This window comes from Eleginops maclovinus, chromosome 19, assembly GCF_036324505.1.
Source record: "Eleginops maclovinus isolate JMC-PN-2008 ecotype Puerto Natales chromosome 19, JC_Emac_rtc_rv5, whole genome shotgun sequence".
NCBI classification, from domain to species: Eukaryota; Metazoa; Chordata; class Actinopteri; order Perciformes; family Eleginopidae; genus Eleginops; species Eleginops maclovinus.
In genome coordinates, this window is record NC_086367.1 from 24976999 (window position 1) to 25002957 (window position 25959).

At 52.9% G+C, this 25959-nt stretch overlaps 1 protein-coding gene across 1 annotated transcript in view; it reads right to left on the reverse strand.

The window, feature by feature from the left end:
* syne1b (spectrin repeat containing, nuclear envelope 1b) overlaps positions 1–25959 on the reverse strand; it is a 90601-nt gene that overhangs the window by 15253 nt on the left and 49389 nt on the right. Inside the window, 58 exon segments of the mRNA XM_063909560.1 lie at positions 153–300; positions 773–927; positions 997–1143; positions 1244–1426; positions 2121–2322; positions 2609–2742; positions 2955–3125; positions 3197–3352; positions 3591–3746; positions 3847–4017; positions 4198–4347; positions 4444–4626; positions 4740–4872; positions 5127–5455; positions 5952–6119; positions 7084–7284; positions 7447–7566; positions 7723–7824; positions 8116–8322; positions 8405–8560; positions 8812–8937; positions 9101–9355; positions 9473–9604; positions 9923–10114; positions 11221–11400; positions 11490–11684; positions 11820–11981; positions 12158–12271; positions 12371–12511; positions 12593–12754; positions 13974–14117; positions 14196–14378; positions 14457–14579; positions 14655–14840; positions 15213–15350; positions 15425–15607; positions 15703–15855; positions 16099–16254; positions 16368–16533; positions 16632–16900; positions 17345–17563; positions 17644–17788; positions 17903–18240; positions 18320–19954; positions 20033–20558; positions 20666–20961; positions 21099–21275; positions 21391–21516; positions 21633–21779; positions 21937–22113; positions 22197–22367; positions 22747–22899; positions 23366–23784; positions 24264–24375; positions 24523–24678; positions 24848–25165; positions 25354–25518; positions 25727–25870. Coding sequence (XP_063765630.1) covers positions 153–300; positions 773–927; positions 997–1143; positions 1244–1426; positions 2121–2322; positions 2609–2742; positions 2955–3125; positions 3197–3352; positions 3591–3746; positions 3847–4017; positions 4198–4347; positions 4444–4626; positions 4740–4872; positions 5127–5455; positions 5952–6119; positions 7084–7284; positions 7447–7566; positions 7723–7824; positions 8116–8322; positions 8405–8560; positions 8812–8937; positions 9101–9355; positions 9473–9604; positions 9923–10114; positions 11221–11400; positions 11490–11684; positions 11820–11981; positions 12158–12271; positions 12371–12511; positions 12593–12754; positions 13974–14117; positions 14196–14378; positions 14457–14579; positions 14655–14840; positions 15213–15350; positions 15425–15607; positions 15703–15855; positions 16099–16254; positions 16368–16533; positions 16632–16900; positions 17345–17563; positions 17644–17788; positions 17903–18240; positions 18320–19954; positions 20033–20558; positions 20666–20961; positions 21099–21275; positions 21391–21516; positions 21633–21779; positions 21937–22113; positions 22197–22367; positions 22747–22899; positions 23366–23784; positions 24264–24375; positions 24523–24678; positions 24848–25165; positions 25354–25518; positions 25727–25870 — 12156 coding nt within the window.

Consider the following 25959-nt stretch of genomic DNA (forward strand, 5'->3'; position numbering starts at 1 on the left):
GAGGTGGTGGGTCCACTTGTGAGGATTCTAACCGTCATGTGAAAATACTTTTACTCAGAAAGACAAATTGCTAATAAATAAAATACAGTATGTAACACTGGGTTTAAAGGCAGCAGGTTCAGGGGTCTCAGCAGGTTCAGGGGGTCTCAGACCTCGTGGGCTTTCTGCTGCTCCGTCAGGCTCTGCAGGTTTCCGGAGATCTCCACGGCCAGGTTCTCCTCCGTCTGCAGCAGGAACTCCATCCAGGTCTCACACTTCTCCAGGAAGCTCTGCTTCTGCAGCAGGAAGGCCTGCAGCTTGCTGTAGGGAGCACACACCTCGTCTCAGGCACATCGCATTTATACATTTATACATAAATGTATAAATGTATAAATGCATATATATATATATATATAAATACATAAATACATAAATACATATAAATTTATATATATATGTGTTTAATGAACATCCATGGTGCTGTCATTCTGTAATCCAGCTATGTTAATTAAACCATATAATTGTTTTTCTTCTGTACAGAAACTACTGCTGAGATTCACATTTTTCATCATGTCGTTTGTTTTCAAAAAATATCTGAATTTGAGGAAAAAAGTAAAAATTCTGAAAACAAATAAAAGTCGAAAAAAGTCGAAATTCCTAAAATTCTGAAAATAAAATATTTTCCGGATAATTATATTTTGTGAAAGTCTCAGAGTTTTGGATAAAACCAAACCCCTCCCTCTCTGGGAGCAGTCGCCCCTCCCTCTGGGATATGAACAGTTGATTTCCCTACCTGAACCTCTCGGTGGTCTGGGCCGAGGCGGTGGTCCAGCTCCGGTTCAGGTTCTGCAGGCGTTTGATCTCCGAGTCGTTGAGGGGCAGCCGGTACCCCAGCTCGTTGACCCGCTCCAGCTCCGGGGACAGGCTGCTGAACCTCAGCATCAGCCTCTGGGGGGGGGCAGTGTATTAATACCTCTGGTCCAGGACCCTCAGGGAATTAAAAGAAGCAGGACCCACCTTCAGCTCCTCCATGCGGTCCTGTATGAGGGGGGGGTCCGTGGATCCGGGGGGGTCCGGCACTGTCAGAGCCTCCTCAGCCTCCAGGATCCAGCCCCCCAGAGAGTCCAGCTGAGAGTTAAACAGCTCGTAGTCCTGGACCCCCGTCTGGAGGAAAACACACTCAGTCATCAGTGTGTGTGTGTGTGTGTGTGTGTGTGTGTGTGTGTGTGTGTGTGTGTGTGTGTGTGTGTGTGTGTGTGTGTACCTGCAGGGTGGTCAGCTGCCTGCTGATGCTGGTCTCCACAGCAGAGAGTCTGTGTTTGAGTGACAGGTGGTCTGACTGCAGGGTGGAGGCAGCTGAGTTCTCCACCTGCTGCTTCAGCTGCTCCCCCAGCTGATGGAGCACCTGCAGGGAGGCCAGCACCGGGGCCTGGGCCCTCAGGACCTCCTGGAGCACAACAGGTTTTATATTACGTATACAGTATATCTTTATTCCATCTCCACTCCGAACGTTTCAGAATTACAGAGAAGACGTTTTTTAATAAATATTTAAAAATTAATGGATTTTTATTTTCCTGAAAATCCTCAAGAATTTTGATTAAAAAAAGTCAAAATTCTTGAGGATTTTTTCCTGAGATTTATTTATCTTAGATTTTTTCTGGAAATCTCAAAATTCTGACTTTTTTCTCAGAATCTGAAAATCTAAGAATTTGGAGAAAAACTTATTTTATTTTTTTACTTTAAGAATCATGTTGTATTTGCTTTAGCTGAGACTCTCAATTCTTAGAAATAATTTAGTTTCCCCAGAATTATTTTTTCAGATAATCAAGAAAAAAACAGAATCTGAAATCTGAAATCTGAAGAAAGTGGAACATGTGTTTTAAACTGTTTTACAAACATTTCTTGCTGCAAATTCTGATTTGATTGTCAAAGATGAATTTCTGATAACGTTTGATTTAAATCTCAGGATTCAGACTTTTTTTTACACTTTTTGTCGGACCTCCAAAAGCTTCCAGAGGCGTACCCTCTTTAACCCCACATGAATATACTGAGCAGTATGTGAAACATGTGTCTGCTCCAGACTCTCGCTGCTCTGAATATTAATCCATATCATGATATAATAACCGGCCCTCGTGACTCACACTGCTCTCCTGGATCCAGGCGTTCACCTCCTCGTCGCTGAGCTCCGTACTGCAGCTGTTGAGCAGCCGCTGCGCCCGCTCCTCCTGCAGCCGCATGCTGCTGCAGCTCTCCTCGTGCAGATGCTTGTAGCGCTGCCACAGCTGCAGCAGAGCCTCGCTGCTCCTCCTGCGCTCCGAGATCTCCTCTAGGAGCCCAGTCCACCTGCAAGAGGAGTAGCAGTGTGAGGAGGGGGGGGGAATCATTCCATCAAAGTATTTTTTATACTAAAACAGAATCCATCACGACAGAAATGTAAAGAATTTGGAGTCTATATTTATTTACTGTTTGGACATCTCTGGTGCAGGGAAGAGGGTTATTATCTTTATAGATTTAAGAACGGTTTGGAGACATAAAGAGCAACATAAAGAGAAGAGGTCCGAGCATCTCTTTCCACAGACTCTTTGAGACACTTTAAAGCTGGTTCTGATGGTACAGCAGAGGAGCACACCTGGCGCTGACGTCCTGCAGTGTGCTCTGGAGCGAGTCGGACACCGAGGGGTGGCTCTCCTTCAGCAGCTGGTGGGTCACCGCTCCAAACCTCCTCACACTGCTCTCCTGCTTCTCCAGCTCCTCCTGCAGATCCTGCACACACACACACACACACACACACACACACACACACACACACACACACACACACACACACACACACACACACACACACACACACACACACACACACACACACACACACACACACACACACACACACACACACACACACACACATCAGGTGAGTTACCTGCAGGCTACAAAGACCAGTAATAATAGTCATTATAAACCAGGTGAGTTACCTGAAGGCTCTGCACCTGCAGCTGCACGGCCTCCAGCGACCCGGTGAGGAGGCGGAACCGGGAGACGGAGTACCGGCCCTCCATCAGCCGGGCGTTGATCTCCTCTGCAGCGTCGCGGTACAGGGTCCACTGATCCAGCCCCGAGGTCAGGCTGAGCTTCAGCTGGCCCACCTGAGAGAGGGGTCAGAGGTCAGATCCCTGCAGGGGAGGGCTGGAGATAAGATGAGAGAGGACAGGCTCACCAGGTGGTCCAGGTGAGCCCAGGTGTGGTTGACGCCCTGCAGCGTCTCCATGACGATGGCGCAGGCCTCGTCCGTCTTGTTCTGGACGAGCGCGCAGCCCTGCTCCTCCACCTGCTGCAGCTCCTTCTCCTTCTCCTTCACCAGCTGCTCCATCTCCTGCAGCACAGACAACACAGTGAACAGGGAGGAGGAGCAGCACCTCCTCTGAGCTCCAGGTGGAATTCTATATATAACTGCTGTAATGCTAATATTTCTCTCACGCTCCCTCCCTCCTCTCCTCCCGACAGATAATAAAAACTCTCCTGCTGTTAGCTCAGAGAGGAGGATCAGCGCATCCTCCTCTCTGAGCTAACAGCAGGAGAGTGACTCCTCCCCCTGAGTGATCCTGTCGTACCTCACAGTCTCTCAGAGCGCTCTGCACTGACGTCAGGTCCTCGATGCGGTGCCTCCTCCTCAGCCGCTCCTCCTGCGCAGACATCCAGGACTTCAGAGCCGAGACGCTGCTCTCATACTGCAGCCACATCTGCAGCAGCCCCTCGAGGACCTGGACCTGCAACCACACGAGAGGGGCCGTCAGGAGCACTGAGATAGCCTCCCTCCTAACCCCCCCCAGCCTTTAATCAGTCTTATATATCTTGTGTTCTACAGACCCTCTCATTGATGCGGCTCTGCAGGATCTGCCAGCGCCGGTTCATGGCCCCCAGCCTCTCGGCGAAGTCGGTCTTGTCGCTGCGCTTGCTGTCGTCCTGACCGCTGATCTGAACCGACTGGTTCACAAAGTCCACCGTCAGCTGCTTACAGCTCAGGTCCACCCAGAAGCCCTGCACACAGACCAGACCCTCAATACTTCGGAGTCACTAAAACCCCCGAGTTCCCCGGACAGGAGAGGAAGACTTCTATCTGCACTCAGGGACAAGGTGGAGTAGATACTGCATGATCCAAAGATCAGGTTTAAAAGCATGAACATCACAGAACACATCTATGAGGGGATCAGTCTGCACCTTGTGTTTGTGCAGGTACTCCTGGATCACGTGAGACCCCACTGCGCTCTTCAGGTTCTCCTCGTTCTCCTCCATCACCCCCTCCATCAGAGAGATCCAGTTGCACAGCTCCGTGATGGCGTGCCGGGACGCCAGCTTCTCCATCTGGATCTGAACACGAATCAAATATATAAAGCATAAGAGAGAGAGGAGCAGGAAGCAGTACCTCCTGTGTGTGTGTGTGTGTGTATGTGTGTGTGTGTCTACCTGGTGCAGCTTCTCCTGCACCGCGGGGATGTGTGTGAGCAGCTCGCTCCACTCCCTGTCGGTGCGGGCCAGCTCCGCCCTCAGCAGCACCGTGTCCACCTTCTTCAGACGCAGCAGCTGGTTTCCCTCCAGCAGCACCGAGCTCTTCAGACCGGACCGGCCCTCCACCTCCTTACAGAACTCCTGACACACACACACACACACACACACACGGTCATATTTATTATATAAAGAGCTTTTGCAGCAGGAGCCGGGCTGCACCTCCTGCAGGAGGAACTGACAGAGGGTCTCCTCACCAGGAAGGCGGAGAGGTGGTCCCTGACGCTCTCCAGCTCCTGAGGCACTGACACAGCCTGAGTGTTCCAGAAGTCGAGGCGCTGCAGAGCTGAGCGCAGCCAGGAGGAGAGCTCTGCACTCTCCCTCTGGTACCTGCAGGAGGAGAACCAGGAGTCATAACCAGGAGGAGAACCAGGAGTCATAACCAGGAGGAGAACCAGGAGTCAGTAACACTGAGACTAACTCTGCAGGAGGAGACGGCCTTTAAAAGGCCCTGTTCCTCTGTGTGTGTGTGTGTGTGTGTGTGTGTGTGTGTGTGTGTGTGTGTGTGTGTGTGTGTGTGTGTGTGTGTGTGTGTGTGTGTGTGTGTGAGTGTGTGTGTGTGTGTGTGTGGGTTTGGTTCTGACCGGGTCCAGTGTTGCAGGACGCTCTCCAGCCTCAGCTGCTCCTTGCTCAGCTTGCTGGTGTTGAGGTTCCAGCGCTCCCCCAGCAGAGACAGCTGGTTCTCTAGGGGGGGGCAGCAGACCGTCTGCAGCAGGACCCTCCCCTCTTCCAGAACCTGCTGCAGCCGGTGCTGCTGCTCCGACAGCCGGGACCCCAGACCCTGGTACAGAGAGATCCTGTCGCTCAGCCTCTCCTCCGTCTCCTCCACCAGACCCCCTGCTGGGATGTTCTCCTCCACTTCCTCCAGGTGCTGGACCAGGCTCTGGTAGTCCTGCAGCAGCCGGCTCCACATCTGGCAGAACAGCAGGAACAAAAAACAACTGCATTAAATATAATATAAAAATGTATATCATTTTGTTTTCTGTAAATTAATTAAATTATTTATTTTATTTAATTTATTTATTTATTTTATTTATTTTATTTATTTATTTTATTTAAATTATTTAAATTATTTAAATTATTTAAATTATTTAAATTAAATTATTTATTTTATTTATTTATTTTATTTAAATTATTTATTTTATTTAATTTATTTTATTTTATTTAAATTATTTATTTTATTTATTTATTTATTTTATTTATTTTATTTAATTTATTTAATTTAATTAATTAATTTAATTTATTTAATTTATTTATTTTAATTAAATAAAAAACACTTTTTTTTTTTTTATCAACTTCCATCCACTGCCCCCCCCCCTTAAAGAAAGTGGAATCTAAATCTGTGGAGGAGGAAGAATAAATCAGCTGTTGTAATATCTGCATGGTTTAATAACAATGACCCCCCTGACCTCCAGGACCCCCTGCAGCTGCACCCCCTTGCAGTGCGCCTCCTTCAGGACGCTCCGAGCCTCCTGCAGCGTCTCCTCCAGGACCCGGCTCTCTGGGGGGGGGGGCAGCACCTTCCTGAAGTAGGTCTCGGTGAGGACCATGTGGGACTCCAGGCCCTGGAAGAACTCCTGAGACAGGGAGAGACTTTTATCATGGGGCTCATAATAAATACGGTTTAATAAAAACTGCAGTGAAGTTCATATGAATATATTTCCCACTTTTTTAAATGAACATAACTCCTGATGAATTGACCATATGTTAAACATTGTACCCTTTAAATATCAGTGTCTCTACATAATGCCACAGTTGTTTTAATGGGAGAAAAATACACAAAAATATGAATTGAATTATTCTAAAACAGCCTTGAGATGTTTCAATCATTAGGAATCGTTTGGATTTTCATTCGGGTTTATTGTGTGTTCTGTTTTAGATTTTACTAAAGTAAAAAACACCTGTAAACCGTTCCTAAAACTGCTGTAAATTATTATTAGTGTTATGATTTAGTTTAACTTTCTACCAGATTAAATCCTGATCAAGTCAAAAATATCTTTTAATATTCAGATTTATTTTACTTTCGATACATTTTATTTTTCTCTGTAAATGAAACGCTAATATTTATCCTAATTATTAACCATTCATTTTAATGCACTTTTATGCAGAACAAATGTAATCTGCTGGAAATAGTAAACAGACGCTTCAGCTTTCAGTGATTAGCCATTACTAATGAATTAATGAATGCATATTTATTTTAGGTTAGATTTAATTCAAACACCTCTGTAACCCGATCCTGAAACTGCTTTAAACATTATTAGTATTCTGGTGTTTTCTGAAGTAAACCAAGTTTAGTCCTGATGATACTTAGACAGTATGGAACAATACTCATGATGTGAACCCTTTAAATGAATGTTCACATAGAGCCATACTCTTCTCTCAATGCTAAATATAATCTCACACATTTAAACTATGAGTAGACATTCATTTGATGCTTTTTTCTGCAGGAGAAATCATGTCAATGTCTGGGATCATAAAACAGAAGCTTGAGATGTGAAGCTGAGCAGGAACACACACTCTGTTCCTACACACTGATCGGACCTTGTGTTTGTCCAGGTGGTTCTGCACGTCTTCCACAGAGCCAGCCAGGACCCTCTGGTCCGCGGCCATCTTGTCCTTGGCGGTGTCCACCAGGTCGGTGAGGTCCTGCAGGGCCCGGTCGTACTGGTCCCTCAGAGCCAGGTTCTGGTTCAGCCCACTGCGCCGCGAGCACACCGTCAGAACCAGCTCCTCGAACGAGTCCTGCAGCACACAGGATATACATCAACCTAACCCTCACTGTGCGTGTGTGTGTGTGTGTGTGTGTGTGTGTGTGTGTGTGTGTGTGTGTGTGTGTGTGTGTGTGTGTGTGTGTGTGTGTGTGTGTGTGTGTGTGTGCGTGCGTGTGTGCGTGTGTGTGTTTACCTGCAGCTTCAGTATCTTGTTGGTGGAGATCTGGTCGGCATGCAGCGCCGCTCCTCTGCTCTTCAGCTCCGTGATGCTGTGATCGAAGCCCCTCAGACTCTCCTCTGCTCCGGAGATCACCTGCGGAGGGGGGGGGGGGTGGTCCATCAGTACTGCTTCATTACACAAACTACATGTACTGATACACACATTATACACAGTGTGTGTGTGTGTGTGTGTGTGTGTGTGTGTGTGTGTGTGTGTGTGTGTGTGTGTGTGTGTCTGTGTGTGTGTTACCTCCAGCTGTTTGGAGGCGGTCCGGTCCATGGCACCGGAGAGCTCCTGCAGGATCTGACACTTGGTCTCGATCAGAGCGGTCTGGAGCAGCTGCAGCTCCGTCTGCAGACAGCAGCATGCATCAAGACTTATACAGGGGGGGGGGCTGAGGGTTCCTGGTCAGTGGTAGGGTATGGGGAGGGCACCTGGTCAGTGGTAGGGGGGTACTGGGGGGGTACCTGGTCAGTGGTAGGGTATGGGGGGGTACCTGGTCAGTGGTAGGGTATGGGGAGGGTACCTGGTCAGTGGTAGGGTATGGGGGGGTACCTGGTCAGTGGTAGGGTATGGGGGGGTACCTGGTCAGTGGTAGGGTATGGGGGGGTACCTGGTCAGTGGTAGGGTATGGGGGGGTACCTGGTATTCGGTGAGCTCCTGCGCCCGGCTCCTCATGGTGTCGCAGCGCCGGCTCAGAGCGAAACCCAGAGCAGCGCAGCGCTCCTTCAGACAGGAGAGATTCTCCTCCAGCAGGGAGCGCTCCTCCACCTGCAGACCAGCAGAGACCAGCAGGGACTCGCTCAGCTGAACCTCCTCCGTCACCTGCTGCACCTCCTGCTCCAGCGTCTGCAGGAGAAACACAGTGATATAAAGTCTGCAGGAGGAGCAGGAGGAGCAGGAGGAGCAGGAGGAGCTGCTGCGTCTGTACCTGCTGTGTGTGCAGCTGGGTGTCCGGCTGCTCGGCCAGCATCACGGATCCAGAGAAGACGGAGTTCTCCACCCGGTCCAGCCAGCAGGAGGTGGAGGCCACGGCTGAGTACAGCTGTTGCTCCATCTGCACCACCTGGGCCTCTGCTCCACCCGGCTGCAGCCACAAAAGAGGGACAATTTATTTTAAAAATCGCCAAAATGACATCTTTTATCAGAGCCAGAATCTGTAACAACGGACTGATTCCTCAGATTTATAACTTTCAGACGCTCCACGCAGGAAGCATGTGTGAGGAAGGGCTCCCTCAGGAGGAATAACCATGGAGGAGCGTTAAATAGGGACACAAAGAGCCTTCAAGTCTTCTAAAATGTTCATGTTTTTAAGACTGAATAAAGTCTTGGAGGAACCTGAGAGGCGATGTCCTGGACGGTATGTCTGAAGCTGTGGTACAGAGAGTTCAGGGAGGACCTGTCCTCCTCAGAGCCTCTAAACACAGGTCCAGCTGCTGACACTCGACAGGCCCGGGTATACAGCTGCACACACAGAGAGAGAGACGGGTTAATATTACAGCTCCTCACTGCCTCCTCACCAAGTGAGGAAGCACAGCACTGCTTACAGTCATTTTACTTTGGTTCTTTAACTTGCTATTTTTATTGTATTTTTATTAATCTGCATGCGCTCCGCAGCGGGAGTTACCGGCGGCTGTGGCTTCATGCTCTCCTGCTCTAGCGTCTCCTGCAGCAGCTGCAGTTTGGTCCTGAGCTCCAGACGGAGACTCTCCCACCTCTTCCTCATCTGAGTTCGGGATGCCTCCGCCTCCCCCTGCAGCGGTGCGGGGGCGGGCGTCTCCAGCGGGCTGCAGGGGGAGGCCTGCTGGGTCAGGATCTCCTCTCCCCTGCTGGCCACACACTGCAGTAACTTCTTCTGCTCGGCCAGCTGCTCCTCCAGATCCTGCACAGGACACACAGTCACTGTCAGTATGAAGATAAAGTCATATTTATACATATACATATACATATATATATGTATATGTATATGTATGTATATATATGTAGTATCTGAAGGTACCCTCTGTCTCTGCAGAGAGTCCTGGTGCTGCTGGCTCCTGGAGGTCCGGTTCTGGTTCAGCCAGTCCTGCAGGCTGGGGCTCTGAGAGAGACTGGAGTCAGAGCTGCTGTCCTCCTGCTCCGACACACAGCCCTACAACACACACACACACACACACACACACACACACACACACACACACACACACACACACACACACACACACACACACACACACACACACACACATACACACACACACACACACACACACACACACACACACACACACACACACACACACACACACACACCAGAGTTTACAACACAATGCTCCTGCTGAGCTTATTGTGTGTGTGTGTGTGTGTGTGTGTGTGTGTGTGTGTGTGTGTGTGTGTGTGTGTGTGTGTGTGTGTGTGTGTGTGTGTGTGTGTTTGTGTGTGTGTGTCCGGGGTGTGTGAGCGTCCTCACCTGGATATTGGCCTGTCTGTCCTGCAGCATCCTCTGCAGCTCCAGCAGGCCTCCCTTCAGCATGCGGACCCTCCCTACCAGCGCCTCGGCCTCCCCCCGGGCCCCCCCCCGGCCCTCCAGCAGCAGCCCCTCGCTCCGCAGGCTCAGCTCGGACAGGGCCAGCGCCTCCCGCTCCATCTCCAGCAGCATGTCCTGCAGCAGCAGCAGGAGACAGGCCAGCTCAAACATGCTGTCCCCCCCACACCTCACCCCCCACAGCCTCCCCTCCAGAGCAGCATCGACCCGTGGTTCTGACGGAGAACCATCAGAACCTGTGAGAGCTTCCTGTCTGTAAAGCCCTGCCGCCCGGCTATGTTTAGCTGCAGCTCTCCAGGTTTCACCTGCAGCTTTGTCACACACACCAATCCCTGCAGAGCATCTGAGCATGTCTGACACACACACACACACACACACACACACACACACACACACACACACACACACACACACACACACACACACACACACACACACACACACACACACACACACACACACACACACACACACACACACAGATAATCTGCTTAGAGCAGCGTGAGAGGCCCCTGACTCCACTAATGCTCCTGTTTACGCACAGGGATCTGACATAACGGAAAACACTGAGGAGAGGCACACCCTGATGATGACCTGCAGGGAGCGTGCCGGGGGGAGGCTGGGCACCATCAGGATTCATAGTCATCAGGATTCACTGCAGGGGAACAGGGGGCTATAGAAACCCCCCCCACTATCTCTCTCTGTCATGGTTATGAGGTTTGGTTAGTTTTATTTTGAAATGCACCCTCCTTCTTGTCTCTTCCTGTCTCGGCCCTCCTGTGTCTGCCCTCCTGTGTCTGATAGTGTTATTGCGTTCACCTGTTGCCCCTGTGTCTCCTCCCCTCTCCAGCTGTGTCTTGTCTTGTGAATACCCTTCTGTATTTAGTCTCTGTTCCCCTCTTGTTCCTTGTCTGGTTTTCGTCAATGTTTCCTGTTCTCCCTGTGGATGTTTCGCCCCGTGTGTCGTGTCCCTGGTTAGTAGTTGTCTGTATTTCCTTTTCGCTTTTTGTGTATTTACGTGACCCGACTTTTACTTTTAATAAAGCTCGCCTTTTGCTTCACCCCAATACCTGCCTCCTTTGTTCTCCCTGCGCTTGAGTCCTGTTACCAAAACCCTGACACTCTGTCACTGCATGAATCAGAATCCTGCCGTGAAAACATGACTTCCTGCAGGTTTCAGTGATAGAGTGTATCTGAATGACGGGATGAGGGGGGTCTCTTACCTGACAGAGAGCCAGCTGCTCCTCCCTCTGCTCCTCCTCCTCAGGGGTCTCCTCCTGCAGGAAGGAGGTGACTCTGCTGGTCATGCTGCTGGTCCACAGCTGCACATCGTCGGCCTGGCGCTGCAGCTGCTGCACGGCGACTTCCTGCTGCTCGCCCTCCAGGCGCTCGCTAAGACGCTCCTGAACACACATTATTATTACCTCTGAGATAAGATCTGATAATCAGATGATGTCAGCTCCCGTCAGAGAGGGAGGGTGTGAGGCTGCACCTCCAGGATCTGCTGCCTCCCGGACGCCTTCATGTGGATGGTGGCCATCCTCTCCGCCAGCACGGCCAGGGACGAATGCATGGCGAGCTGATCGGCCACGTCCGAGTCCGCCGCGTCAGAGGAGAGGTCCTCCGTGAAGCTGGTCTGCAGCGTGTCGATCTGCTGCTGCACCCGCTGGGCCTCTGACAGCAGCGCCTGCAGGGGGGGCGGGGGGGGGGGGCGGATAGTCAAAGTATGAGAAATAAAAAGATGAAATCAAGATATTTACAGAAACATAAGAAGTTAAAGTAAAGAACATTTATCCACATTAGTGTCAGTAGTGCTCCTGACCTGGTGCTCCTCCTGGTGGCTCTGGGCGCTCTGCTCTTCCTGCAGAGGCTCACTCAGCCGCGCCTCCAGAGCCTCCATGCAGGAGGAGATGCTCTGCAGCGAGGCCTGGTACTGCTGCTGCTTCTGCAGAGCCTCGTACAGGGAGCGCTGCTTCTCGCTGATCTGGGGGAGGGGGCACAGGTTTAATCTTCCTCTCTGACGAGGGGGGGGCACAGGGTTAGTCTTCCTCTCTGACGGGGGGGGGCACAGGGTTAGTCTTCCTCTCTGACGGGAGGGGCACAGGGTTAGTCTTCCTCTCTGACGTCGGTTTAATATTAATAATATTATCATCCACGCACCACGTTCTTCAGGGTCTCCCAGGAGCGCTGCAGGTCGTCCAGGTGAGCCACCGACTCAAAAGTGGGGTCGTATAACTCCTGGACCGGGGCTCTGCCGAGGGCCCCCCTCCCCAACTGAGACACACCCAGACAATATAGAAATATGTTACTTAAAGTAAGACCCTCAGATCCACCTGGCACCAGTATATCAGGTACTGAGCTGCTGACAGGTACCTTCGTTATAGAGGCGTCTACGACAGTGATGGGAGAGGGGGAGCGGCAGACCGGGGGGGAGGACACATCGCTGTTAGTGCCCTCCTCCCCCGACTCCTCCCTCACCGGAGACAGGAGGGTGTGGCAGCGGCCCGCCGTCATCTGCAGCAGGAGAAGTGTGTTATTTAATAAACAGCATCTTTTAGAAACAGGCTGCTTAAAGCAGGTGTGCCGTCCCCTCACCGTCAGAGTCTGGGCCGAGGGTCTCTCCTCCACCTCCCCCGCCTCCCCCTCGCTGACGGTCAGCAGCATGGTGGCGTGCCTCGCCTTCACCGCCAGCATCTTACTCTTGGAGTTCAGAGAGGCGATCTGCTCCTGGTAACCCTTGATCTTCTGAGCCAGCTCCTGCTCACCGAGACAGGAGTAGGAGGCGAGGGGGAGGAAGACAGGAGGAGAACAGGTCAGTGATGGGGAGGAAGACAGGAGGAGAACAGGTCAGTGAGGGGGAGGAAGACAGGAAGATAACAGGTCAGTGAGGGGGAGGAAGACAGGAGGAGAACAGGTCAGCGAGGGGGAGGAAGACAGGAGGATAACAGGTCAGTGAGGGGGAGGAAGACAGGAGGAGAACAGGTCAGTGAGGGGGAGGAAGACAGGAGGAGAACAGGTCAGCGAGGGGGAGGAAGACAGGAGGAGAACAGGTCAGTGATAGGGAGGAAGACAGGAGGAGAACAGGTCAGTGAGGGGGAGGAAGACAGGAGGAGAACAGGTCAGCGAGGGGGAGGAAGACAGGAGGATAACAGGTCAGTGAGGGGGAGGAAGACAGGAGGAGAACAGGTCAGCGAGGGGGAGGAAGACAGGAGGAGAACAGGTCAGTGATAGGGAGGAAGACAGGAGGAGAACAGGTCAGTGAGGGGGAGGAAGACAGGAGGAGAACAGGTCAGTGAGGGGGAGGAAGACAGGAGGAGAACAGGTCAGTGATAGGGAGGAAGACAGGAGGAGAACAGGTCAGTGAGGGGGAGGAAGACAGGAGGAGAACAGGTCAGTGATAGGGAGGAAGACAGGAGGGAACAGTCAGTGAGGGGGAGGAAGACAGGAGGAGAACAGGTCAGTGATAGGGAGGAAGACAGGAGGAGAACAGGTCAGTGATAGGGAGGAAGACAGGAGGAGGACAGGTCAGTGAGGGGGAGGAAGACAGGAGGAGAACAGGTCAGCGAGGGGGAGGAAGACAGGAGGAGAACAGGTCAGCGAGGGGGAGGAAGACAGGAGGAGAACAGGTCAGTGATAGGGAGGAAGACAGGAGGAGGACAGGTCAGTGAGGGGGAGGAAGACAGGTCAGTGAGGGGGAGGAAGACAGGAGGAGGACAGGTCAGTGAGGGGGAGGAAGACAGGAGGAGGACAGGTCAGTGAGGGGGAGGAAGACAGGTCAGTGAGGGGGAGGAGGACAGGTCAGTGAGGGGGAGGAAGACAGGAGGAGGACAGGTCAGTGAGGGGGAGGAAGACAGGAGGAGGACAGGTCAGTGAGGGGGGGGGGGGACAGGAGAACAGATGTGCACCTTTCCTTGTTTCCTTCCCTTCCCCCTTTCCCTCCTTAGGTGTGTCAGGTGAGTGTATTACAGTGTGGTACCTCGTGGTGCAGGATCTGGGCCTGCAGCTCCTGGATGTTGTTGGTGGGGATGGGTCGGTCCTGGATGACCCGGTGGGCTTCCTCTATCAGCGCCTGCAGGTCCCTCACTTCTTGCTCGTACTGCTCAGACTGCACCACCGCCTCCTGCAGGGGGAACAGCACATTACATCTTAAATCCTTTATAGATTACCTGCGCTCTCACTTCTCAGCGTGCTGCTGCACCTGCAGGATGTTGCACTGCTGGATGGCGACGTGCTGCAGCTGGCTGGCCTCCTGCTGCAGCCTGAGCGCCGTGCGGCAGATGTTCAGGGAGGGCATCACCTCCTCAGGGACCCTCAGAGCACTCTGACACATCTGCACCAAGACCACCTGCTGCTTCAGGCCCTCCATGTCCGCCAGCAGCCTCTGCATGGACACATTACAGCGGGTTACACACCTGTACCTGCAGTAAACCTCAGAGACATGATTACCAGGAGCAGTTACCTGTCTCTGAGCCAGCTGCTCCTTCAGGCTCTGTCTTGCCAGTTCCGGGGAGGTGAGCGTGGCCTGCACTGTCTCCAGAGCCGCCTGCAGAGCCTTCACTTCCTCCTCCAGGGCCTCCATACTCTGAGGGCAGCAAATGGAGCGTTAGCCAGGTGTGTGAGACCCTGGTCCATGCTCCTCTCACCTGTAGACCCTCACCTGGTCTGCGTCCTGCAGGCTCTGCAGCCGGCCCCTCATGCTCTGCTGTAGCTCCTCGCTGTGCCGACTCAGCTCACACACCTGCTGACTCAGCACCTCCACCTGCAGAACCTCCGACAGCAGGTCCACCTTCTCCGCCATGGATTCCACGTCTCCGTGCAGCTCCCGGGACTCCCGCAGTACCGACTGAGGGGGGGGGGGGGGGGGGGGGGGGGGAATCAGTTTAACAGATGCTGGTGATGGCACGGGAGACAATAGCTTTAAAATGTTTCAATGCCAATTTTAAAATGACAGCAAAATGAAAAAAAAAGATAAATAAATAAAGTGATTCATAAAATAGAACAAAACTGTGACATAAGTCATTATTAAAACACAAGAATAAAATGTTAGAATGTAAAAACAATAATAACAATTAAGCAACATTAAAAAATAAGAAAACACAAATTTAATCCTTAAATAAAATCAATAATAAGTTTAATAACAATAAAATAAATACATAAAATACAATGCGGGAAAAACTCAGGCAAAACCAAAAGGTTTGGGATTGGTTCCTCTCACCTGGTACATGCGGATCTGCTCCTGCAGGTGCACAGAGGAGTTCCAGATGATGTTGGCCCTCACCAGACTTCTAGATTTCTCCGACCAGCGCACGATGAAGTCCAGCATTTCGTTATACTCGTCCAGGTAACACACCGCCTGCGGAGAGGAGGTTTAGAGCCAGCAGAGGAGGTGTAACCACTAGACGGTGTGGGAGGATATAAGAGACCCACCTTTTTGATCCAGTTGTGCCGGCAGTCAGCGAGTCGGGACGTCTGGTGGTGGGTTTCTGACAGCTTGCTGATGTTGTCGCTCAGCTGTTTGGCCAGCAGGGGGTTCCTGCGCCCGAAATCCTGAACAGCTGACTCCAGATCAGAGAGGGACCGCCCGCAGGAGTCCAGCTCCTCCACCACACTCTGATAGGAGGACAAACCATCTACTGTTGAACATCACGCTACAAAACACAGGGACCCTTCAGTGTTCGTTCCCCTGCAGAGACCCGCTGACCCACCTTCACCTCCTCCTTGGCGTGCTCCACGTCTGGAGACTTCTCTTTGAGTTTAGCAGAAACAGCTTTCAGTCGCTCTGAGATGTCGTGGATCCTGCAGCTGAAGTCTTCCTTTATCTCCCGGGTCTTCTGGATCTCTCTCTCCCTCGACAGCACCTGAAACCCAGGGAGGAAAGACAATAAAACATGCTGCGGCTTTCCTCTCAGGGCCCGGGCTCCTGCAGCGTTCCTCTCAGGTCCCGGGCTCCTGCAGCGTTCCTCTCAGGGCCCGGGCTCCTGCAGCGTTCCTCTCAGGGCCCGGGCTCCTGCAGCGTTCCTCTCAGGGCCCGGGCTCCTGCAGCGTTCCTCTCAGGGCCCGGGCTCCTGCAGTGTACTGATGCAGGGAGAAGAACAGGGTACCTGATCCTCGATGGCCCCCAGAGCCAGGGAGACCTCGGCCAGCTGCATGGAAATCTCTGAGGGGAGGATGGTGTACAGGTCCAGGTATTTACTCTGCTGCTGCTCCGCCAGCTTCTCCACACTGTGGCGGTACGACATCACCTCCCCGTGTACCACCTGCAGCAGGAGGAGAGAGCTTTAGACCCTCACAGACATATACTTTGTGTGTGTGTGTGTGTGTGTGTGTGTGTGTGTGTGTGTGTGTGTGTGTGTGTGTTTTGACGGTGCACCTCCAGCTCTTGCAGCAGCGCCTCGATGTCGGGGGTGGGGTTGAGCAGCAGCTCCCGGCTCTCCTGGATCCAGGCCTTCACTACGCTCAGCTCCTTCTCCACCTCCTCCCGGTCCCTGAGCTCCTGGGCCGCCTGAGAGCGCTTCAGACGGGACTGAGTCAGCAGGCTGCAGGGAGGTGGGGGGGGATATTACACATCGGATTTATAAATATAAACTCGTCTATATATATATATAGCAGGGGGCGGGACATCACTCCTCCCCACCTCTCCATGTGCTCCTGCACGGCCCGGATCTCCTTGAGGGAGGGCAGCTCCTCCTGCTCCGTGGTGGGGGAGGGCACCTCCACGTCGTGCAGCAGGCTGAGGGCATACTGCCGCAGCAGGGTGAGGGAGGACAGCTCCCTCTCCAGGTCCTGGACCAGCAGCTCGTGCTGCTCCTGCAGAGCCTGCAGAGACGCTTTGGATGCCTTCTCCACCGCCGAGTCAGGGAACCGGTTCTGCAGGTCCTCGCACACCCCCCGCACCTTCAGCATCTGGAGATTATAGAAGATCAGAGTCAGCCCGACTTGCAGCTTTCCCCTCAAATTCAGATTGTTTTTAAATGTTAACGTTTACAGAACTCTTTCTTTTATTTGAATGAATTTCATTATTTCTCAGAATTTCAGTTTTTTTATTTCTTTTTAACTTTTTTCGCAGAATTTTGATATTTTGTCTTAGAATCTTAATATTCATCCAGAATTTCATGTTGGAGGTAATTTTGACTTTTTACACAATTTTGACTTTTCAGAATTTCATTTTTTACAGAAAATTTACTTTTTCATATTTTTTTTCTCCAGAAGCTTCTACCATCACTACTACAACTACTTTATGGAAAAAGAAGAAATGAAGAAGAAATCCTAAATCAGAGACATTGGGTAAAGTACGAACAGTGGGTTTAAGGAGAGACATACAGTATGTCCCCCCTGCTGTGGTGTTACCTTCTCCCTGAAGGTCCTCCAGTCCTGCGCCGTGTCCTCCAGCACCGTCTCCCGGCCCCGGGCCACACTCCGGAGTCGGGTCCAGCGCTGCCACACGGTGGTCATGGAGCGGCTGATGGTGGCTTTGGAGGCGTCGCTGCCCACCAGCTCCAGCTGAGACGCCTGCTCCTCCAGGAGGCGCAGCTTCTCCTGGAAGCCGTTCACCAGCGACACCAGTGACTGCAGCACAGGCAGAGATCAGGAACACAGAGCATTTATTAAAACACCGGACATTAGTCATTACTCCTGCCCTTTGTTACCCGGTGTTTGCACAGCTTCTCCTCTGCCTCCTCGCTGGTCGCTGCCTTGGCGGTGGAGAACTCTGTCAGTTTCTTCTCCGCCTCGTTCATCAGCTCGATGACTGTCTGCCGAGCCTCCTGGTACGACTTCCACTGAAGCACACAGCTGAGGAGGATCACAATACACACAATCATTACAAACTATATTAGTTAACGTTGTTTTCCAATGATTTCCATAAATATTTGTTTCTTCTTCTCGTCACTGAGAAGTGATTTGTACCTCTGCAGGACGTCCTGGTGACACTGCAGCTGGTCCCGGACCTCGCCCCCCCTCTGCCGGGCGGACTCCAGGCTGAGGTGCAGCTGCTCGCGGGCGGTGGGGTTGACAAGGCTCTGCAGTGGGGGCAGCAGACTCTGCAACTCCTGCAGGTGGAGGAGGAACTCCTGCTCTGTGTTCATGATGTCCTCCTGCTGCCGGATACACTCCTCATAGTTTTCCACGTCCACGCCAAGCCCTGCCTCCTGCAGGAAGGACACGGCGTCCTCCAGCCACTCGCAGGCCGCCTGCATCCGGAAGTGGTACTGCTGGCAGAGGCCCAGCGCCTCCTCCAGGGTGATCTATGGACAAACATTATAAAGTATTAATAATGTTTAGGTAGAAGATCCTAAAGTACCATCACATGCTCCCCCCCCCCACCTGCTTGGAGCTCAGGGCCTTCTGCACGTCGGCCTGCAGTTTGGCCATCTCCTGCAGACTGGAGTCCACGTGTCCGGGCACCAGCTCGTTGGCGCTGATGTATTGCTGCTTCTCCCGGCTGCTGAGAGCCGCCACGATCCTGAGCCGGGACTGCACCTCCTCCTGCATGATCTGCTGTTTCCGGATCTCCTCCTGCACCTTCTCCACCCTCACGTCCACGATCACGGCGCAGTCCAACTCGTCCCGGACCCTCTGCAGCCAGTCCAGCGTCCGCTCCATTTCCGTCTCAAAGTCCTTACTCTGCACGAAGCGGGTCTCACACTCCTCGATCAGATCTCCCACCGCTGCCTGCAGGGATCGCAGCTCCTCCTGCCACAGCACCACCTGCTCCTTGGAGGCGTCCTGCGCCGCCTGCTCCACCCGGGGGGCCAGCGAGTCCATCTGCTCCATCAGGCGGGACAGGTGAGAGTTGGCGCTCTGCAGACTCCCGGCCAAAGCGTGGTAGTTCTTCAGCCGCTCCTCAGCGGACTGCGTCTCCTCGTTCACCTTGACCAGCTGCTCCTTGGTGGCCTTCAGCTCAGAGTCCACCTGCAGGGCCATGGCCTTGTGGTCCTCGAAGGACTCCAGTGTCTCGTCCAGGTGCTCCACCTTCTGCTCCACCAGCCTCTTCAGGCCGTTGTACAGGCTAACCAGCTGGGTCATCTCCTCGGGGCGCCACGGCTGCCCGGTGCTCCTGAAGCCCTCTTTCTTCTGGTTCAGCTCGCTGACGGCCAGGCCGAGGCGGCTCAGGTCGCCCTGCAGAGATCTGTAGTCGCTCTGCAGACTCACCACCTCCTCCGTCTGCAGGCCCACCGGCTGCCGGCCCAGGCTGCTGAACTGCTCCTCCAGCTCCTGCAGGGCCTTGTGGGTCACGTCTATGAAGGAGGTGTACTCGTTGCGGGTGAGGATGGCCTGCTGGATCTTCTCCTGCTTCTCCCTGGCGAGCGCTAGAATGCTGTTGTACTGCTGCGGCAGCGTGTTCAGCTTCTCGTCCAGGTAGCAGTGGTCCAGCTCGTTGAGGCTGGGGAGGATCTCCTGCCCAGCCCGCTCCACGATCAGCAGGAGGTTCTCGTACTCCATGGCCTGCTCCACGATCTGCTGGTACTTCAGCAGCTGCACCTCCAGCTCGGCGTCTCCCACCATCAGGTTGATCTCGGGGAAGGTGATGATGTCGGCCTGTTTGATCCACACACAGATCCTCTCTAAGTCAGACTTGAAGTATTTCCTGGAGACCAGCACCTTCTCCAGCTCCTGCAGCTTCTGCCCGCAGCGGTGCAGTGTCTTGTCAAAGATGTTCTGCAGCTCCTGCAGCTTGGTGAGGATCTCGTTCCGCTCCTCATCGCTGGCGTCCCTCATCAGGTCCCGGCCCTGCGCCCACAGGGAGGTCAGCTCGCTCTGGTAGGCCTTCAAGCTGCTCTGGATGTTCCTGCAGGTCCGCACCTGCTTGGAAAGGTCTTCAGGTAACAGAGCCACGTGCTCCTCCGCCTGAGCCTTCTTCTCATTCTGCTGCACCCAGGAGATGGACTGCCCCACCGCCATCAGGAACTGAGTCCGCTCTGTGAAGGCCTTGCTCAGGTGCTTCCTGCGCTGCACCACCTGCAACAGAGAGACATTCTTCAGATCCCCTTACATTAACACAATCCCACACCAACGAGCAGGAAGTCTTTTCCTCACCTTCACGCTCAGATTCTCCACCTCCGCCTGCGTGGAGCTGATCAGCTGCTGGAGGCGTTGGCGCTCGCTGAGTCCGAGGCGGGCCAGGACCCGGTCTGAGTCGGCAGTGGCCTGGTCCAGCAGCAGCTGCTTGGCCTCCAACTCGCTGCAGACGCTCAAGTGGTCGAACAGGAAGCTCTGCGCCAGCTCCGGGGGGGGGCTCATCTTCATGGCCTCGGACAGCGCCGGCTGCTGCTCCTCTGCCCAGTCCCGGGCCTCCCTCAGCCGGGCCTCCACCTGGCCCATTTCCTCCAGGGTCAGCACGGAGTCCTGGATCTTCCTCTGGATCAGGCTCTTCATCTGGGCCCAGCGCTGCTCGAAGTGGCTGATCTGCTCCTTCACCAGCTCCTTGTCATCCAGGTTCAGCTGCTGCACCACCTTCTGCTTCTGGTCCTTCAGGTCCTCCAGGGTTCCCTTCTGCTCCTCCAGAGTCACAGCCAGCCTCCGCAGGGCCTCCAGGTGCTGGGAGGAGCTCTCTGCGTCAGTCCTGAAACGCAAACAATACAGATCCAGATAATACAAAGACCCTCTTCTCTCTGTGCAGCACGTCTGTCTGATGTGAGGCTGATGCTCCTGCAGGACCTGCAGACCCACCTGGCCAGGTTGTCCCAGTCTCTGGAGACCTGTTCGAACAGCGCCTCCACTGCAGAGATGCAGAGGTGGTACACTGCGGCCCGCTGCAGGTCCTCCTCCCTTTGGACCTGCAGCTGCTGGGCCTGGCTGCACAGATCCACCCAGCGCAAACCCAGTTGCTCCAGTTCTGCGAGTTCTGGAGACTCCTGTCCCTCCGTCAGTCTGCTGACTGTCTCCTGTCCCTCCGTCAGTCTCTTCACCGTCTCCTTCATCTTGGTCAGGACTATATGCTTACTTTGCAGCTGCTGGCTGCACTCCTGCGGGACAACACGTACTGCATGTTTCCTCAAACCATCTTAAATACACCCAAAAATACATGTGAAAACACACCCTCATACATCCTAATATTTATACATTATATAATCCTGTATTCAGTCTGAGGATGGGAGGATACCTTCGCCTGCTGCAGCATGTTGTGGGCGATCTTCTCCTCCAGCTCCGCAGGTCTCCTGGAGAGGCTGAGGAGCTGCTGCTCCGAGTCCACAAACAGAGCGCCGAGCTCCTGCTTTTGATCCTTGATCTCCCTCCAGCCCTCCCACAGCGTCTGAGAACGGGACATCCTGTCCTCGATCTGCAGGAGACACCCTCTTACCATGAGTATTTAAAGAACTGGAGCTCACCTTCTACTCCCCTCATGATATGTGTGATTAAAAGAGAGAAAGGACGAGGAGGAGGTCTGGACTGACCATGAGTTTGAGCTGCTGCACCTGAGCAGCAGTGACCCTTACTGCGTCATCAGAGAGATCACACTCTGAACACACCAGCTCCAGGTAGGTGCTGGCCTGCTCCTGCAGCGCCCGGTACTGCTTGACCTGTAGGGGGGAGACTTCATTCAGTAATCCAGAATACAATAACTTCCTCACTGGGTGCATGCTTCAGGAGAGGGTGAAGCTGCAGTGTGTGTAGGGGAAGCTGCAGTGAGTGTTACCTGTTTGAGCGCCTCCTGCAGGCCGGCGGGGGTGTGGTGGTGCAGCTGCAGCTCCTCCTGCACCGTGCACAGCCAGGCCTGACTCTGCTGCAGCGTGTCCTGGTGGCTCACGTGTTTCTGCAGTTCCCGGTCCAGACTCTGGTACACCTACACCCCAACACACACCGTGTTCAAACTTTATAATATCCTCCGAGGTTAGGGGGGGGGGGTGTTAGGGCCGTAGAGGTTAGATAGACTTCAAAGACAGTGAGGGAGGTTATATTCCAACAGGTCTGGTTAGTATGAGGTGGTTAATGTTGCTCACGCGCTGCGCGGTGCTGCAGATGGCGCTGTAGCTGTCTCTGGCTCCCTGCAGGTGGGACTGCACCTGCTGCAGGATCTTGCTCTGGATCTGCTCAGAGCAGCTGCTCAGCAGACCTTCTCCTTTCTGCTGCAGGCTGCGCAGACGCTCCTCAAAGCCCGAGATCTCCTCCATGATGGCCTGCAAGACAACAGTCAGGGGTTAGAAACACAGAGTGAATTATTACCTTACTCTTGCAGGTACGATGTTTGTCTCGCAGAGACCTTGTGGCGGGCCAGCTGCTGCGTGGCGGCTTCCATGCCTCCGCTCTGAGAGGAGGAGTCGCAAGAGACGAGTCTACTGGACATCTGCAGCAGCCACTTCTCCACCTCCTGCAGCTCCGTGTTGTACTCCTCGTGCTCCTTCACACACTCCACCAGGCTCTGCACCTGAGTCTGAACACACACACACACACACACACACACACACACACACACACACACACACACACACACACACACACACACACAGATAAAAACAACAATCAGTTAGGATAAAAACCTAACTTTGAGAAAAGTCAGAATTCTGAAAAAAGTGAAAATTCTGTAAAAAAAAAAGGGGGGTGGATTTTGAGAAAATAACTCAAATTGTATACGGAGTTCAGAAGTCTGTGAACAAGCTGCAGGTCCGGTTTCCTGACTCTGGTCTATATTATCTTATGTACAGAGGCTGTAGAGGCCGGGAGGGGGGGGGTTGGTGCGAGGATCAGCAGAACCGGTTCCCTGTTCCTTTTCCTCTGAGATTGAAATGATAAGCTCCTTCAGATGTGTTTACCTGTGCGGCCTCACAGAGCAGCAGGTAGTCCTCCTGCAGCCTCATCATGTTGTCTCTGATTGACGGGTCGTGCACAGAGTCCAGCAGCACCTCTCCTTTCTCCAGAACCGACCTCAGAGCAGACTCATGAGACTGCACCGTCTGCAGGATCGTCTGCACACACAACACGTTTAAATGACTGGATCTGCACCAGAAGAACCTCCTACTGACTCTTTATTCAAATACATAATATATGTTTTAATATAATATAGTATCATTTAATATACTATAGTATATTAAAACATATATTATTTATTATGATGTTTTATGATTTATGACATGACATGACTTGATATGACATGACATGACATGACATGACATGACATGACATGACATGACATGACATGACATGACATGACATGACATGACATGACATGACATGACATGACATGATATGATATGATATGATATGATATGATATGATATGACTTGATTTGATTTGATTTGATTTGATTTGATATGATATGATATGATATGATATGATATGATATGATATGATATGATATGATATGATATGATATGATATGATTTGATATGATTTGATATGATATGTAGAGCTGCGTGATGAAGGTCTCCTCACCTTGTACTTGGCCAGCTGGGCCTTCTTCTGGTACAGCTCGGCCTTGGGCTCCACGCTGGAGGCCAGCAGGCTCCTGGTCTCGGTCAGCCACTGGTTCTGGGACTTGTACTTGTCGGTGAAGTCTTTGGAGAGGGCGATGCACTTCTCCGTGGAGCCGTGCTGCGCCCGCAGAGCCTCCGTCAGCTCCTCCAGCTGCTGCAGGCGGGCCTCCACTTCCTGCTGCAGTCGCCCCGCCTCCTCCTCCTCCAGGAAGCCCAGTGCTCGCTGCGTCTTCTCCCGCAGCGTCTTCAGCAGAGACCGGCCCTGCTCCGAGTCCGCCTGCAGGGCCTGGGGGGGTTAAGATATTAGACTTCAGATAATAACCAAAGATAGCAGTAATGAGAGCAGAGTTCCTGCAGATTTCACATTAGTGTCAGCAGCTCTACAAGTCAATCAGAAAAACACTGATTCATCTGGGTAAGGGACAGCACTGCCTAATTAACTAGTTAGTTCGCTAGCCAGTTAGTTAGTCAGTCAGCCAGTTAGTTAGTTTATTGGTTAGTTAGGGTGTTAGTGTGTCAGTCAGTCAGTCAGTCAGTCAGTCAGTCAGTCAGTCAGTCCAGTCAGTCAGTCAGCCAGCCAGCCATTCAGTCAGTCAGTCAGTCAGACAGTCAGTCAGCCATTCAGTCAGTCAGTCAGTCAGACAGTCAGTCAGCCATTCAGTCAGTCAGTCAGTCAGTCAGTCAGTCAGTCAGTCAGTCAGTCAGTCAGTCAGTCAGTCAGTCAGCAGTCAGTCAGTCAGTCAGTCAGTCAGTCAGTATAGTTTATGGTTAGTCAGAGCAGCCTAAATGTGTTGGTGGTGTGTATCCACCTCCAGCTTCTCATTCATCCATGGCCGGCGTCCACAGCCTCCCGCTGCAAGAGGAGCTGAAGCTGTTCTGAGCAGTGCTGAGCCAGTCTGAGAAACTGCTGAAGATGCTCTGAGCCTCCTCCATGCACAGCACCTCCTCCTGCAGCTGCTTGATCAGCTCCTGCAGCAGGAGGACACAGACACAGGTTACAACAGACTACAGGAGGGTGGGTGGGGGGGGGGGGTGGTGGTCTGCGGCCAGCTGGAACAGTCAGGTTTACATCCCAGACTTTAAACAGGAGGTCTTGGGGTCTACAGGTAGGTTTACCAGGAGGTGCAGCAGGAGCTCGTGGTACCGCGCTGTAATCTGGGTTGCTCTGGAGCTGATCCGACTGCTGATGTGGGTCTCATCCAGAACCTGCTGAGCCAGCAGAGTGAGGCCCTCCATCTCCTCCTGGTACACCAGCACCTCCTCCTGCCAGCCCTGAGCATAAGAAACAAGTTGTTCATGAAGTGAGTCCCTCATTCTCCGCTCCTCCCTCCTCTCCTGCATAATGCTCTCCTCACTTCACTCCTCACAGAGAAGATCCTTGTTAGCTCCTCTATCGACTACATCTACACCATGTTCTGATGCAAACTGTGGCCCCCCTCACCTTGACGAGGAGCAGCTGGGCCTCCTTGGTGTCCCTCTCGGCCCGGCGGTTGGTCCTGATCTGGGCCTTGGCCTCCATGCTCCTCAGCCAGCTGTCCAGCCTCTGGAACTTCTGCTCCATCTGCCGCAGTTTGGCCAGCGCGCTGTTCAGCTGGGAGCGCGTGTCAGCCAGCCGGGCCTGGTACCCCCCCCACTGCTGCTGCAGTGTCTCCAGGACCCGGTCATCAGTCTGAGGGGCCCCCCAGGGGACCAGCTGCTCCCTGCTGAGCAGCAGCGTGTTGAGCAGAGCCTGGCCCTCCGTGCAGCACAGCTGCAGCTCCTGCAGGAGCACAGGGGGGGGGGACAGCAGTCTTGTTAAACTTTAAATCAACAACACTTCTGAGGAGATCAGCTGGACTCTAAGAGGACTGACTGAAGCTGGACTCTAAGAGGACTGAAGCTGGACTCGGAGAGGACTGAAGCTGGCAGAAACAAGGAAGATGTTCAGGGTGTTGAACCCTCGCTGACCTGCAGCCTCTGCAGAGTGTCCTCCAGGATCTCCACGTCTCCCTCCAGCTGGGTGTAGCAGCCCAGCTTCTCCTGCTCCTCTTCCAGCCAATCCTCAAAGCTCTGTAGGCCCCGCTGGTACTCAAGGTGGGCCTCCACCAGCTCCTCCACTCTGCACACCGCACTCTGAGGACAGGAGGCACAGAGTATTTACTATCCGAACCCTTCTGTGTGGATGTGCAGCTCTGAGAGGGTTTACTGAGATACTGATATTTTAATATCTCTCAGGTGAAAACTACCCGGCAACACAGTTTAAATGTGATGCAATGCTCCTCTGATCCCCTGCTGATGACCTCCCTCAGATACCCCCCCAGTGTGTGCAGTCTGAGTGTACCCTGGCGCTGTCCCTGACGGAGTCGTAGCGCTCCTGCAGATCCTGCAACTCCAGCTGGTTCACGTAGTTCTCTGATATGTTTCCACTCTTCGCAGAGATGGTGTCCAGCAGAGCGCTGTGGCTCAGCACCTCCTCGTGCAGCAGCTGCAGACACACAGGGACCCCATCAGACTCTGCCTTATCACATACATATATACAGTATATATACACAGTATATATACACAGTATATATA